The sequence below is a fragment of the Sminthopsis crassicaudata genome, chromosome 5 (assembly GCF_048593235.1).
Source record: "Sminthopsis crassicaudata isolate SCR6 chromosome 5, ASM4859323v1, whole genome shotgun sequence".
NCBI classification, from domain to species: domain Eukaryota; kingdom Metazoa; phylum Chordata; class Mammalia; order Dasyuromorphia; family Dasyuridae; genus Sminthopsis; species Sminthopsis crassicaudata.
In genome coordinates this window covers 102,868,442-102,884,152 of record NC_133621.1, presented here as the reverse complement: position 1 = coordinate 102,884,152, position 15,711 = coordinate 102,868,442, and the positions used below count along the sequence as shown (strand labels likewise).

Here is a 15,711-nt window from a genome sequence, read left to right as displayed (position 1 = left end):
CTCTAAGCACCGCTCTTCATTTTAAGATTCTGTAACCTATATATTAGTGGTAGAATGGACTTACTCCTCTCAGAATCCATAAGAATATTAAACCTTGGGGTGAAGGAATAGACTCCTTCCGACTAAAAATTATAAGTAACATTTATATATTATTTAGAGATGTAAAATGACTTGCCCAAGATCATATAGCTAATAAGTATGAAAGGAAACAAGTTTGAATCTCAGATCTTGATTCAAAGTCCATCTTTAGCTCTATCCATTGTACAGTACGGGTACAGTCCAGCCATTCTTCTTCTTGGCGGGGGTGGGGGCAGGACGTCTTGAACCTCTGGCAGTTTGGTGAAACTCATGGAACCGTATTGGACTGATGATTTATAAAATGTGCAAAACAAGATACAGGAAATCAAAGATTAGTGAAAATAAAGATGTAATTTTGTGTGTGTGACAAATTCATGGATACCCTGAAATCTACCTATAGACTTCAGCTGAAGAATCCCAGCTCTAATTATAAGTCCGAAAGGAGTTCTCTTGGTAATTAATCATAGCCTGGCTAAGCCCCTATAATAACAAAGAAAATGTGTTTGCTCTCCCCGAGGTGCCAGACGCCGGCATCACACCACGTCCCCAGGATCCTAAGGCGCGCAGAGGACTATGTTTCTGCAGAGCTCTTCTCTGTCCAAGGTCCCGCTGGGCAGGTGTCTAACCAAGCTCCCGCACGCTCCCCCTTCCCCATGGCCCGTTCTGTGACCTCTAAGCGGCCCCTCCACACTTGGGGGATGCGTTTTCTTCCCTCGCCCCTTGGCTCCAGGCTGAAGGGGAGCCAGGGAATCTGGGGTGGAGGCGAGAAAGGAGATCCCCGGATCCCCCTTCCTCAAACCCCACCCCACTCCCGTGGCCTCCCTTTCCCAAACTCCCCATAGACTCTCAAGTCTCTCTATCCTTCCGCTCCCCCCCCCCCCAATCCCCAAGCTCCTGGATGCTAACAGCTTTCTTTGGCCGCTTGTGTTCTCGGGGTCCCCGCTGCTCCCCCCACCCTCCTCCCTCAGTGCTCCCTCCCTATTCTGATCTTCCTCGGGATTCTAGGTTCGCCGACCCCTGCAGCCTTCCATTGCTCACATCTTCCCCGCCCCCTCTCCCCCAGCACTCCAGCCTCATTGCACTTCTCCTCGGGTCCTCCCGCCCGGCTGCCACCCCCGTCGCCTTGGCGCCTCTTCTCCCCACCCTCCTCTTCTTTCTCTCCTCCCTCATTCTTCTCTCCCTCCCCCCGCCCCCTTCCCAAACCGAGAAACTCTAGAGGCAGATGCTGCGGCTGGGGAAGCAGGAAGGGACGTTGCTGAGAATCCTGGTCCTGGAGAGGAGCGGAGCGCTACTGTCCCTGAGCTGCAGAAGCTCTTGTCTGCATCCCTCCCATCCTCAGCTCCTGCTCCCACCCGGAGGGAGGGAGGGACAAAGGGAGGGTCTCTGGCCAGTTCGGGCTCGGTTTCCCCCCAGCCTGGTAACGGAAGTGCCAGGCGCCCTTTAGCAGAGGGGCGGGGGCACCGGAGTGGGAGGGGGGCATGGAGCCTGTCCGGGAGCCCCCCAGGAGGAGTCGGCCCCCTCCGCCCCCCGCTCCAGCCGCGGCGGCGGCGGCGGCTCCTTTGCCGAGAGTACTCTCCCCTGGGGACGGGGAGGGCCGGGGCCAGGAGGTGCTGCTGAGAAGATCAGGATCCGGGTACGAGGGCAGTACCAGCTGGAAGGCGGCCTTGGAGGGTAAGCAAGTAACATCCTCCTTCCTCCTCCATGGTTGCTGCCTCCCCAGAGAATCCTGTCCTCTTCTCAGGGTCCCTAGCTAGGGCAAGCCTCGGCTGAGGTCCTATCCTTTCCGAGCGCCGTCTGACTCCATCATACTCTTACTACCTTATCCGGTACCCCACCCCCACTCTTCACCGGGTCTCCCGGGTAAGATCTGATCAGCCTGGGCAGTGAGGGTGAGGGTCTGGCGCTTCTCATTCCTGCCAGAGACACCGTTAGCAGAGTTACCTTGATCTTTTATCCCTAGAGGTTGGGGCTTGGAGGTGGGAAAAAATTCAGATTTAGAATAGATCAAATGCCATTTGGTAGAAAAGAACCCCGTGCTGGGATTCAAAAGACCTAGATTCTCACCTTGGCCTTGAATGTTAACTCACAATGTGACCTTGCATGAGTAACTTAATGCTTTGGGCTATGGCTTTCCCCATACATAAGCTGGAGCATATTGTACTGCCTACCAACTCACAGGGATGTTGGGGAGACAAACTGAGATTGGAGATACAAGCACACTTGGGGAAAATAAGTTAACAAAACATGACATAACTGAGTAGCTTTCTGAAATGAATCATCCTCACCTGGTAAAAATGAAGATAAAGTCATGATTTGGACAGAAAAAAGGAAATGAGTATACACATACATCTCTCCCTTGATAAACGTTTTATACTTTCTAGAGCTAGCTTTCCTCAAAGCCTTAACCTACTTCTGAGTATCCCACATGACTCAGAGGAGAGAAATCAACCCACCACAGTGGGTTTAGAGAGGTTGTTAGACCTTTAGTGCAATTTATATAAGTAACTCTTCCCAGTGCAGCTCCACATCTTACAGTCAAAGTTACTTGGGACATGGAGAGGTAAGTGATTTGCCCAGGTGCCATAATCAATATGTAGCTGAGGGAAGACTTGAACCTTAGTCATCCTTGCTCTAAAGATAGCACCCTATCCACACCACCACATTGTCTTAACAAATCTGGCTTTAGACAGTGCTCATGTCAATACTGAAGTGGTAGAGGGGACTTCCTGAAAGGATGGTGGTGATGTAAGACTGGAAATTAGAAGCCTGGGTGGTGACTTTGCAGAGACAGGCGTTGAAGATGAAGAAAAGTATGGCGGCTGTTTCAGAAGACTTGTGGGTGAGAAAACAGACTAATGGAAACATCAGGAGAGAAGAAAGAACTAAGCAAGAGAAAGTGGAGAATGCATATACTGGGTTACTGTCAGGCTCTGCCTTATCTAAAAGTCCACATTCTAGTGTAAACCAGCTAGGTGGATTGATTTAATCACAAGTTATCTGCACCTTAGCCCTTTCCTCACTAGTTTATGATGTTTCCTTTCCACTATCATATTCCCCAGACCATAGTAATCTACATCCAGGGGTGATCAGAAATATTCATTGATTGACAGTTGACTGACTTCCAGCAGGCTTACCTTAGCCAAAAGGAAAGTGGAAAAAATGGAGTTATTTCTGGTCCATGAGTTCTCTCAAAGCCCACTAATGCCTTGCGGCTATTCTTCTTCCCCATGGACTTTCACCTCATTCAATCTACCTTCTGGGTTCCTAGGATGGTAAAACACATGTCTTGTCACAACAGAATATGCTACCCAGTGCTGAGAAAACAGAGGAGGATTCCTGTTGACCCTTGCTCACATCAAATACATCACGGTAAGGTCCACTTCAGCTCTTGCTGAACTTCATCATGGCTCGTGAGCCAACATTTCACTGATTTTCATCATGCCCCTTTCTTTTCCCTTCAGAGGGAAAAAATAATAGCTACTCTAACTAAGATGGTTTACTTTATCCCCATCCAAAGTTTACTTGGTGCCACTCAGAGAGTCCAACTGGCCTTGGACCGTATGTTTCACTTTGATAGCTTTTCCAAAAGCATTACCTCTGATTGTGACTCTAAATTTATCTCCTGATTCTGGCAGGCACTTCTGTCATATTTCTGCATCCAACCACAGCCTTTCTCTGTAAACCACAGTCCAATGGAGAAGTAGAAAGAATAAAGCATGTCATCAAGCCATGGTGTTTTCTGATATTCATAGGGGCCATTTTTGTTCATGGTCAAATTTTTATATGCTAATGTGCAGCATACATCCTTTTCTCTGTATGTATTCTGCATGAATTATGGACAACATTCATAAACATATTCTACTGAGCTTTCCTTGCTATCTGTCAGAGATCCACACAATCTTAGAGTTTGAAGAAATTTCAAAACAGGTTTTCTAATGTTAGCTTCCCTCTATAACCTCCCTGACAAATCATCCTCTGTCTTATATTCCTTGACCCAGTGGTCACCATTTTACAAAGCAGTCTATTCTATTGTGTGGGGCTTTTCTTAATATTTAATTAACATTTACATCCCTGTAACTTCTACCCATTAATAGCAGTTCTATGCTTTGCCCTACCAGTGATCAAGCAAACATACCTCTATATAACTTAGAAGTGACTTATCCAACGCTTGGGCAAGGCCAATGTGAATAAAAAGAATAGGGAAATTATTGATGCTAGAAGGAATCCAACTCTTTTTTTAGGTAATGTTGTTTGTGTTTTCATGGACTACCACTGAACCAAATAAGTTACTGCCTTTCAGCACTAAGAATCCTTCCCATTCTCTAGTATTATTTCAATTGCATATAAGTGATCACTTCTAGCTACCCTGAAGAGCTATTTAATTCATTTCAAAAATCATTTCCTGGTTTCATAGCCTTTCCCACTTCCTCATTTCCACCTGAGCTTGCCTAGGCCCTTGAAGATCCTGTGTGATAAGAAAGAAAGGGATCATTACTACTCTTTTGGGGATTGCAAGAGTTATGGTCCTGATGGCCAGCCTTGTGAATCCATAGACGGGGCTGGCTCATGGCTGGATCTTGTACCAGTTCTATTTTGACCAGTCCCTACAGCATTATTGTGATATTCTCAAGTGGGAAAGAGAAGAATTCTATCAGAGTCTGATCTTTTCTCTTACCATTCCAAACAAGTTAACTAGCCAATTATTGCTCTCTTCCTATTGGAAGAAGGTCACGGTCTGATCTTACCTTGGAATTATCTTCTCAAGAAGAAAGGTTTCCCATCTGAAGCACAATTGACCTCCTTTTGAGGTCTTTTTCTTTTTGTTATCATGTGTTGGACATCATGACAAGCTGGGAGCCATTTGACCTTATGCCTTACTTTAGAATGAGGTGCCTTATACTCCCAATCACATCACTGATCCACTCTCTTATAAGCTGTGGTAAAGATACCAAACTATTCCCTGGCTAGCCTCCTTTTTGTGCACTGGATTCAACTCTGACTTCTCTCTTTTTTCCCCTTAGATTATACCTTTCAGCCTAATACCTACCATTTTCTTTGTGTTCTTGTTCAGAACCATAAATTATTCCTTGTTTGGATAGACATGGAAAGTTAGAAAGGAAAGGGAAAAAGGATTAAAGCACAGGTATTATCATTAGACTACTCTTAAGATAAAGAACCAGAGAGATCAATAATAATTATCTGATAGAATCCAAGGTGGGACTGGTAGTGTCTTAACTACAAAGAGGGTCAAAGTCAGGAATCACAATGATGTCTAAAAGAGGTCTGGCGTTCAAGCTATATTGTTCAGTATGGGCAAAGAAAAAGTGGCAAGTTAGACAAAATTATTTCAAATTTCCATACTTGGTTTGTTTCTTGAAGAGCATTGTGGGCATGTATAAGCTGCAACAAGCAACAAATGAGGAACTCAGAGGAGAACAAGACTAAAGAATTATATGACAAGAGGAGAAAATGGGCGGTTACATGACAAGAGCTAGGGATGATGGGTGGATAGCCAGAGTCCATGGTTCCTCTGTGATGTTGGAAGAAAGCAAGGAATTTGGCCTCCAGCAAACTGGATGTTCTTGTGTGTCAAACGCTGGGAGAACATGTCACTAGTTGCCCAACATGGGCAGGCTTGAATGCTTTTTGATTTGTATTATTTTAGTTGATGAGATCACAGGTCTGTTTGAGTATTTGAGAACCCTCAGTTTGGTATAGGACTTATTTTTAAATATCTATGCTCTGCTCTCTCCATTTTCTTTGGAAGAACCTTTCATTGGAGGACTCTTACTATCACTATCCACACTACTCTCCATGACAACAAACTGGAAGGTCCATGTTGTGCCACGATTCCCTTTTCCTCTAACCCCTTACATTTGATTCAGTATTTTTCAGACACATAACCTGTGTCTCACTTTGAGTAGGCTACAAGGAAAAAGTGTAAGAGACATTTATTTTCTCTTTTCCACTCCCAAGTGCCTCTTCCTTTATCTTCCTTTGTCCATATTTTATGGAGGCAATGTGGCAAAGTGGACAGAATGTTGTACCTGAAGTCAGGAAGACTTCAAGGGTTCAAGTCCTACTGCTGTAACTGAGGTCACGATAGCCCTATCATAAAAGTGATTTAACTTCTCTGAGACTCAGTTTTGTCATCAGAAACATGGAGATAATGATACCAATAGTATATACCTCACAGGGTATTGCTTTGTAAATTTTAAAGTGCTATGTAAGTATTAATTATTATTATTATTATTATAACATACTTAGCTCAAGGCTTTATATGGGTCCTGGCTGATGATTCTCCTGCCAGTCAGATGTGGTGAGTATCCTTCTTCTCTTACCATTCCCAAAGATGCTATATGGCTCAATAGGCAGCGCACTGTACCTGGAGTCAGGAAAACCTAAATGTAAATTTAATCCCAGATGCTTTTACTGACTGTGTAACCCTAGGTAAATCATTTAACTATTATCTGCCTCAGTTTTCTCATCTATAAAGTGGGATTAAATTGTTATGAGGATAAAATGAGATATTGGAAAGCACTTTGCTAACTTTAAAATGTTATATAAATGCTAGCTATTGTTATCATTACCATTATTGTTATCATTCAGGATCTAGAGTGCTCTGGAGAAGGGTACTAGCCCCAGGGGACAAATCAAATAAGGATGAATGCATCAGGTCTGCCCCATGTTTCCTGGGCCATGTTATTTTTGAGTTTAACATTCCAGTAGATGAATTTATTAGGACAGTTGTCTCCTGAAGGAGGCACCCCACTCTGGTTTCTCACTTAATATAGTGTTGTTAGTGAAGAGTAAGAGGGAGTTAGAAACATATGACAAAAATATTCTAAAAAGAGAGCTTTTCTAAAGAGGAGAATTTAGCAACTTGCCCTGAGTTATACCAGAGTTTAAACCTCTTTTGTCTATTTTGTGTGTAGCTAGGAAGAGAGGGAGGAGGCACATGGATCTCTATAGAGCTTGTAGAAATGAAAAATTAGAGCAGGTCTTGTGACTCTGAAGTCCATGAGTCTGCCATATTCTTTTGGATTCTTAGATTCAAGAAAGGAAAGGAAAGGGAATTTACAAACTCTCTATTTCATCCTCTTCATGTTACAGATGAGACTTGTCTACTTGATTTAAGGCTTGTTAAATGCTTGTTAATTGTTTATTAAGAGTGGAACCGAGCCTTAAAACCAGGTAGTCTGATTGCTGCCCTATCCAGTATGCTTTTTATTGCATCCTGATTTGGTGGGAGTGGTAGGAGTGGTGGGAGTGGAAGGCCAAACTTATGCCTTCATTGGAATAAGGAAATCTTATTCCAGTACCAGCATCTGTCCTGCACCTTAATCTTGAAGAGTGGTCTGAGGGCACAGAGACCTTAAATACTTTGCTTGTGTTCACATAGTTAGTGTTTATCAAAGTCAGAATTTGAATTCAAATCTTCCTAATTCCAAAATCAGATTTCTATCTACGATACAATACTGCTTTCTATGTGGAATGCTGTTCCAATATGTAAGTGGGTCCTCAGATGCATCTTGGCTATCTTTCTATTTAGCACATTGTTTTGTTATAATGACATTTGCTGTAGAACAAGGAGATAGGAAGAACCATTTTTTATAAAAGACCACCAGAAAAACTATCTGTGGCCCACATACTCAATTTAGTTGTATTTTCTAAATCTATAAAAGTATCTTATATATTTTTTTATATCAGTGTAAGGGAGTATTTCAACAAATACAACAAAAATATACATACATACAAATATACATATATATATATGTTTGTATATGTTATATACAAACATATATATATATGTTTATGTTAGACCTATTTCAAATCCAGTCTCAGATATTTGACCTTGAGCTATGTGTCTTTGGGCATTAAAACCTTTGTTTGCCTCAGTTTCCCCATCTGTAAAATGGGATAATAATAGCACCTATCCCACAGGATTATTGAGGATAAAATTAGATACTATTTTTAAAATGTCTAGTACAAAGTCTGGAATATATTGTTGTTAATTTCCCGAAATTTATAGCTCATTTTACTAATGAGAAAACTTGAGAAAAAACGAATTACATGACTTGCCCAGGTTCACACAGTTATTAAGTATGTGAGGCTGGATTTGAATTTAGGAAAATGAGTCTTCCTGCCTTCGGGACTGGCATCCTGTCCACCATGCCACTTGGTTGCCCAAGTGATATATAAATGCTAGCTATTATAGTGAACATGGCAAGATATAGAAAGGGAAGTACAAACATGCAAGAGAAACGTTTGTGCAAGGGAGGGGAGAGAGATAGAGATAGAAAGAGACAGAGATATAGTGGGGAAGGAGGGAGGAAGACGAGAAACAAAGAGAAACAGAAACACACACACTAAGAGAGAGACAGAGACAGAAACAGAGAAAGACAGAGGCAGAGAGAGACACACACAGAGAACCAGAAAAACAGAAAGAGAGAGGAGGGAGGGGGGAGGGAGAGAGAGAGAGAGGGAGAAACAGATAGAAACAAAGAGAGAGGGACACAGAGAGGCAAACAGAGAGAGACTAGAAAGACAGAGTTAGAGAAATGGAGGGAGAGACAAAGAGGGAAAGAAGGAGAGAAGAAGGGGGAGAGGGAGAGGGAGGGGGAGAGAGGGACACAGAGAGAGAAATAGAAAGAGGCAGAGAGATGTAGAGGAGGAGGAGGGAGAAAGAATGGAGGAGAAAGCGAGACTGAGATAGAGAGAGACAGAAAGAAAGAAAGAAAGAAAGAAAGAAAGAAAGAAAGAAAGAAAGAAAGAAAGAAAGAAAGAAAGAAAGAAAGAAAGAAAGAAAGAAAGAAAGAAAGAAAGAAAGAAAGAAAGAAAGAAAGAAAGAAAGAAAGAAAGAAAGAAAGAAAGACACTGAGAGACAGACACACACAGAGACAAAGAGAGATAACAGATAACACACAGATAGGCAGAAAGAAACAGAGTGAGAAAGAGACAGAAACAGATAGAAAGAGAGAGACAGAGACAGAGATATAGAGAGGAAGGAGGGAGAAAGGATGGAGGGGAGAGACAGAGAGAGAGAGAGACAGAGAGAGACAGAGAGAGAGGAAAGGAGGGAGAAAGTAGGGCGAGGGAGAGAGGAAGGAAAGAAGGGAGGGAGGGAGGGAGGGAAATTTTTCCTGGGGCAACATCCCCATCTTGTGTTCTTTTAGGATAATGCTATTGTGGCTTAATGACTAAACAAAAGTATTTGGAAAATTCATTACTTTAAGCTGAGCCATGATGGCTACTTGGGGATTTGATTTCAGAGAGCTTATCCAGGATGTCAAGGGCTAAAAAAGTTGGAAAACTCTTTGAAGAGAGCAGATGGCAAGACCCATTTGGGGTCACAAGCAGGCCTCAGGAAGTGAAAGAGCTCTGACATACTCCCTCCTTCCCTCTCCCCCTTCCTCCCAGCACCTTAGGTTAGCAGGGTCCACCTGGCACTGGGGGATTCTCCTGAGGGCCAGCGCCATGTGGAACTCCTAGCGTGTGTTGGACCAAATGGCATATAAGATCTTTCAGCTCAAAATACTTGATGCTATGATTAGTGAAGGATCAGTAAAGGGATAGAAGGAAGCAAAGGGGATTATGGAGTCTGGGAGACCCAAGTTCAAATATTGCCTCAGATACTTAGCATCTGTGGGACCTTGGGCAAGCCACTTTCCACCTCTCTTCCCTATGAAAAGAGGGCAATAAATACTGCTCCCACTTCTCCAGGTTGCTGGAGGATAAAACGCTACAATATTTACAGGGTGCTCTGTAACTATTAGATCTAGTTATTGCTCACGGTTGTGCTGTTCATGGCCCCTTATGGCCAGTCCCCTTCCTCTTCAGTAAGTGACTAGCTCACAACCTTCCCAACCCCAAAGTATTCTTCTTCAGTACTCCTCTTCCTCAGCCTCCCACTCCCACTGTTTCTGTCTCTGGTCTACCTTCACCATTGTTATTTGTCTTTCCATAATGTTCCCGGGGTGAGGGCTTGTGCAAGAACTGGATTTAAGTGGGCCAGAGTGGCCCAATCTATAATCCAGCCTAGAGCCTGGAAGAGCTGAATGACCCCAAGCAAGTCACTTAATCCTGTTGCTGCAGTTCCTTCATCATGAGCTGGAGAAGGAAATAGCCAAGCACTCTATGATCTTTGCCAAGAAAACCCCAAATTGGTCATGAAGAGTCATATATGACTGAAATGATTGAACAACAGCCCCAACAAAGTTTACCTCTCTCTTAACTTTAGATATTAATTGCATATTAATGCAGTTTCTGGGTTAAAGCCCAGACCTTGCCTGGACTTAACATAAGCATGACTGTCTTACACTGAAACTGTTGTTCCATTATTCTTATTTAAAGCCTCAATGATCTTCCTTTTTCTTTTCTTTATTTTTTTTGGGGGGGAGGGGGAGAGGCAATTAGAGTTAAGGACTTGTCCAGGGTCACACAACTAATAAGTATTAAGTGTCTGAGACAGAATTTGAACTCAATAGTACCTCCTGACTCCTGGGCCAGAGCTCTATCTACTGTGCCATCCAATTGTTTTGGGAGACAGAGGGAGTCCCCTAATATATTTTTTTCTCTTTTTCTGAGGTTGGGGTTAAGTGACTTGCCCAGGGTCACACAGCTAGGAAGTATTGGGGAGTCCCTAATATTAAAATTAAATGCATGGAACTTTTTTTTTTTTTTATTAACCAAAGGATATATCCCTTAATTTTTGTAATGTTTTGGACCAGACCCTTGAATTTTGAGGAAGAGATCACCTTCAAGAATGGTCCTCCCTACAGTAACATTACTACTATTTTGTTGGATAAATATACTCCATAGATTTGCTCAATTTGGACAGAAGAATTTTGTTTTTGTTAGGAAGACCTACTTAGGGAGGGAAAATTTCAAATAACACAGTCAATTTTACTGTTTGAATCTCCTTCCAAGCAATAATGCTTGTAAGTGTCAGTTTTAAAATTTTGTTTACTGCTTTGAATAGCTCCAATTTTTTTTAAAATTAAAGCTTTTTATTTTCAAAATTTACACATGGAGGGACAGCTAGTTGGTGCAGTGGATAGAGCACCAGCCCAGAAGTCAGAAGGGCCTGAGTTCAAATGTGACCTCAGACACCTAATACTTCCTATTTGTGTGATCCTGGGCAAGTCACTTAACCCCAATTGCCTCAGCAACACACACACACACACACACACACACACACACACACACACACACACACACACAGACAATTTTCAAAATTCACCCTTACAAAATCTTGTGTTCTAAATTTCCCCCCCCTTCCCCTCACTCCTCCCTTAGATGGCAAGTAATCCAACATATTAAACATCAGTTTAGTTAAATTTCAAAAGTTTTTTGGGACACTGCATATCTAGGTGTATGTCTGTGTGTATATGTATGTATATACATGTGTATTTATACATGCTGCGTAAATGTATACACTTAGTAGGCATATACACGTATGTATATGCATATGTATATTTACATATATACATATGGGTATGCTATGTATTATTTTGTATATGTATCTTATATAACAATATAACAGACATATTTATGTACTGTCATTATTGTTGAATCATTTTTCAGTCATGTCCTACTCTGTCCTACTAAAACCCCATTTAAGGTTTTATTAGGTTCTACTTGCTTAGATACAGAGATATTGGAGAACTTTGCCATTTCCTCCTCCAGCTCACTCTGGAAACAGTTGAACAGAATATAGTGACTTGCTCAGGGTCACACAGTATCTGAGGCCAGATTTGAACTCAGGATGATGAATATTCCTGACTCCAGGTCTGGCATCTATTCCTATATATGAATATATTCATAATTTAATTTATTCACTCATAAATTCACATATATTTATATGTTGTCACAGAAAGACTTGGAAGCAAAAACCTAGGGGACTAAGCTTCTCCTTCCACACTGCTATTGCGACCCTCTCTCTGTTTTTCCCAGCCTCAGATAATATCGGGGCAATTTAGTGAAAGAGAGCCCGCAAAGATTTCCCAGGGGGGAAGTTGTTTAGTCTTCCAGTCGTGATCCGTGGGAAGGCTGGAGGTGACCGGGGGAGACGGGGAGGAGGGGGGAGAGACAGCCTGCGGTCAGGGAAGGTGAAGGTGGAGGAAAGAGAAAGGACAAAGTGAGTATGCACAGCCTTGGCCGGAGAGCTCCAGTTTGTTACTTAACCCAATCCTTTTAATGTTTAAAACTTCTCGCATTAATATAAACCCGCAACTTCCTGACTGAAGCCGCACATGTACATTCGGCTAAGTCTCTTCAAGATGATAATTCTCTGCAGGGCCTGCAGTTTGTTCTTGCTTTTTCCTTACCATCCTCTCCTCCCAGACGTTCCTCCCTCTTCCACTACCTTTCATCCCTCCTCCCCTCCTTGGAGTTCCTCCCCCCTCCGCTGCCTTTCATCCCTCCTCCCCTCCTTGGAGTTCCTCCCCCTCCGCTGCCTTTCGTCCCTCCTTCCCTCCCAGATGTTCCTCCCCGCCTCGCTGCCTTTCATCTCCCTCCCCACTCTGATACCCCTCCATCTCCACTACCTTTCATCCCCCTCCCCCCGCCCAGCTGAAGGTTCCTGGCCCGAGGGACTGATACCATCGAGACAACTTTCTCTGAGCCTTCCGGAAAAAACAAAAACAAAACAAAACAAAAACAGGGAAATCAAACCTTGCGTACTTGGTTTTAAATTGGTCTTGAAGTTAAACTTTTCTCTGTCTGCCTCTGAACAATCAAAGAATTTATTTTCTCTGGGGCAGCCAGGTGTGCGGTGGATAGAGCTCTAGGCCTGAATTCAAATCCAGCCTGAGACAAATAATAGTCGGGCAATCTTAGGCTAGTCATTTAACCAATTTGCCTCAGTTTCCCCAACTATAAAATGGGGATAAAAAAAGAAATGGGTTGTGAGGATCTAATGAGAGGTTTGTAAAGTTCTTGATTTCAGTTTAATTTAGCATTTATTAAGTATTAATGATATACAAGACCTGTGCTTAATATTGTGAATACAGACTGGGGGAAAAAAAAAAGAGAACTGAAGTGAAATGCCATTCATAGCTGAAGAAATTGAAGCAAACAGTTACATAACTTACCCTTTAAGTGTTTGAGGCTCAAGTTAACTCAGTTCCTCCTGCCTCCAGACCCAGTGCTCCTTCTGCTGTGCCATTTAGCTGCCCATCATCCATATCACTTCTCATTTCATCCTATTCCTTAGATTATACATTGATTTCCTAGCTTGCAAATTTTAGGTTATAACAAAGGACAGTCAGTTACTGTACATGAGGAAGAATAAAGTTCAGAAGAGACCTGGATTCAAATTTCAACTCTGACACTTTAGCTATGTGAGGATAGGGAAGTCACTTCTTCCATTCTCAGGTGAGGGAGCTGTAAAATGGAGAAAATGGTACTCTCCCCAGTGCCTCCTTCAAAGGGGCTTGCCAGATATGAAGTATGTAAAGTGCTTTGTAAAGTGTTGTCTATATGTTATCAAATCTATTGTGGTTGAGTTATAAGATATGGTTAAATGTCAGATAAATGATTGATAATAAATGAATTCTATTTCTTTTGCCCTAATGTTGTAAGCACGGGACAGCAAGGAATGCAGTGGAAAGCACACTTAGAAGGATCAGAGCTCAAAGATGACAACAGATATTTATCAGTTTAGGAAAATCACTTATTCATTTGCTTCAGTTTTCTCATTTGTAAAATAAGCTGGAGTAGGAAATGTCAAACTATTCCAGTCAAACTAAGAAACTCCCAAATGAGGTCACAAAGAGTTGGACAGCAATATAGTTAGTAAGTGACTTCACTTTTTGGGGAGTTCAGTTTTCTCATTTAGAAAATGGGGGGAAGCTAGTTGATATAGTAGATAGAGCACCAGCCCTGACATCAGGAGGACCTGAGTTCAAATTTGGCCCCAGACACTTAACACTTCTTGGCTGTGTGACCCTGGGCAAGTCACTTAATCCCAATTGCCTCAGCAGAAAAAAAAAGGGGGGGGGGCTTGGATAGAGAGGATCTCTGGAGCGCATACTCAGTCACTTCTCTATCCAAAGTACCATGTCTGATTCAAACAAGCCCTAAGCAAGTGAAAGGAATGCCCAAGCACATTTTATATAGTCATATTTTACTATATCAATTGATTAGGGTAGAAGAAAGTGGTAAAAATTATAAGGAAATAGATTTGACTTCATAGAAGAAAAATTCAGACATTTATCATTGAATTGATAGGAAGTAACTCCCCATCCAGAAAAATATTCAGAATGGTGGATGGCAGAATGGATTTCTGGGGTGGGAGGTTGAATTAGGTGAATTCTCAGGTCTCTTACAACTCCCAGATTTTGTGGTTAAGTAACTAGAACCTCAGAACCTGTACTCTAATGAATAAATAAAAATCATTTGGAATTAGCACATTAATTGAAATGCAAATAAATATAAAAATTACTTGGAAATAATTTTATTTTTTCACCAAGTCAAATATTTCTTCTTTTCTTTTATCTTACTATTAATTTATATAGTGATTTTTTTTTTTTTTTTTTTTTTTTTTTTGGTAAAGGATTCAAAAACAATTTTTGGTTCAGTTTGTACCTAAGTAATCATGGTGAGGTATATACCTAATGATGAGTTTTATACCTCAATAAAATTAGGATTAATCGAGGTCTAGTGGCAGGTTTGGGGTACAGGGAGTCAAATAGAGCTCCTCTGCAACCCCTTTGGATTCGGCGTAAGAATATACAATTAAATGAGGTCTAGCAGCGGTGAGAGTCCCCTATAAATGAATTTACAGGCTTGAAAACCTAGATTGATAAAAAGAGGTTTATTGCAGGGTTTGGAAGTAAGGTTAAAGTCTGGTTAGTAAAAGGTATTAGATAGAGGAAGAAATACACCAAAAGCAGTGGAACGGAGAGTCTGTGATGTAAAGCATGGTTGCTGGCATCTTTCAACTCTCTGCCAAGGGATGATTCCATCTTGGCTCTTTTATTTGTTTGAAGGGGCCTAGGGTGGAGCCCAGGTTGATTCATCGATAGCCAGAACCCACCAGATGGGGGTTGGGCTACCTGAGCAGATCATTAGAATGGGGGCTGGGTATAGCCCAAACTGGCTCAGATCCGGATCTCTCCCTTTGGAATACATGGGGGTCATCTGCACTGACTACCCTTCTCTGGAAGTCTGAGAGAAGGAAGAGCAGGGTTCTGAGTGTTGGGACAAATCCATCGGATTTCTGAGTTTTTCTTGTGCTATCCAGGGGCAGGAGCTAAATCCCTTTTCCCTTCTCCATTCTAGACACAACGACTCGCCTGTTGTTGGGAGCCATTGCCGTCCTGCTTTTTGCCATCCTTGTTGTGATGAGTATTCTAGGTGAGTAGGTTTTTATCAGACTTCTATCTGCTAGAAGCACAGCAAGTGCTAGCTGCTATTGTGCACCCAGAAGTAGACCAGTATACTACCTTTCAGAAAGCCCCAAATACAAAAATCTAATTGTATATTTAGAGTTGGAAGGACATTACTGACTATGTAGCTCAAGGGTTCTTAGCCTGGAGTTTGCAGACCTCCAAAGATAGATAGATTTCAAGTCCATGAACTTGGAAAAAATTCCATCTTTCTCAGAGGGAGAGGCCATAAGGGCTGAAG

At 42.2% G+C, this 15,711-nt stretch overlaps 1 protein-coding gene across 1 annotated transcript in view; it reads left to right on the top strand.

Annotated features, from left to right (window-relative positions):
- The first annotated feature begins 1,288 nt into the window (after window positions 1–1,288).
- CLEC2L (C-type lectin domain family 2 member L) overlaps window positions 1,289–15,711 on the top strand; it is a 31,613-nt gene continuing 17,190 nt past the window's right edge. The window contains exons 1-2 of the mRNA XM_074267773.1: window positions 1,289–1,749; window positions 15,364–15,438. Of these exons, the coding sequence (XP_074123874.1) occupies window positions 1,557–1,749; window positions 15,364–15,438 (268 nt within the window). The 5' untranslated portion in view covers window positions 1,289–1,556. The remainder of the gene's footprint in view (window positions 1,750–15,363; window positions 15,439–15,711) is intronic.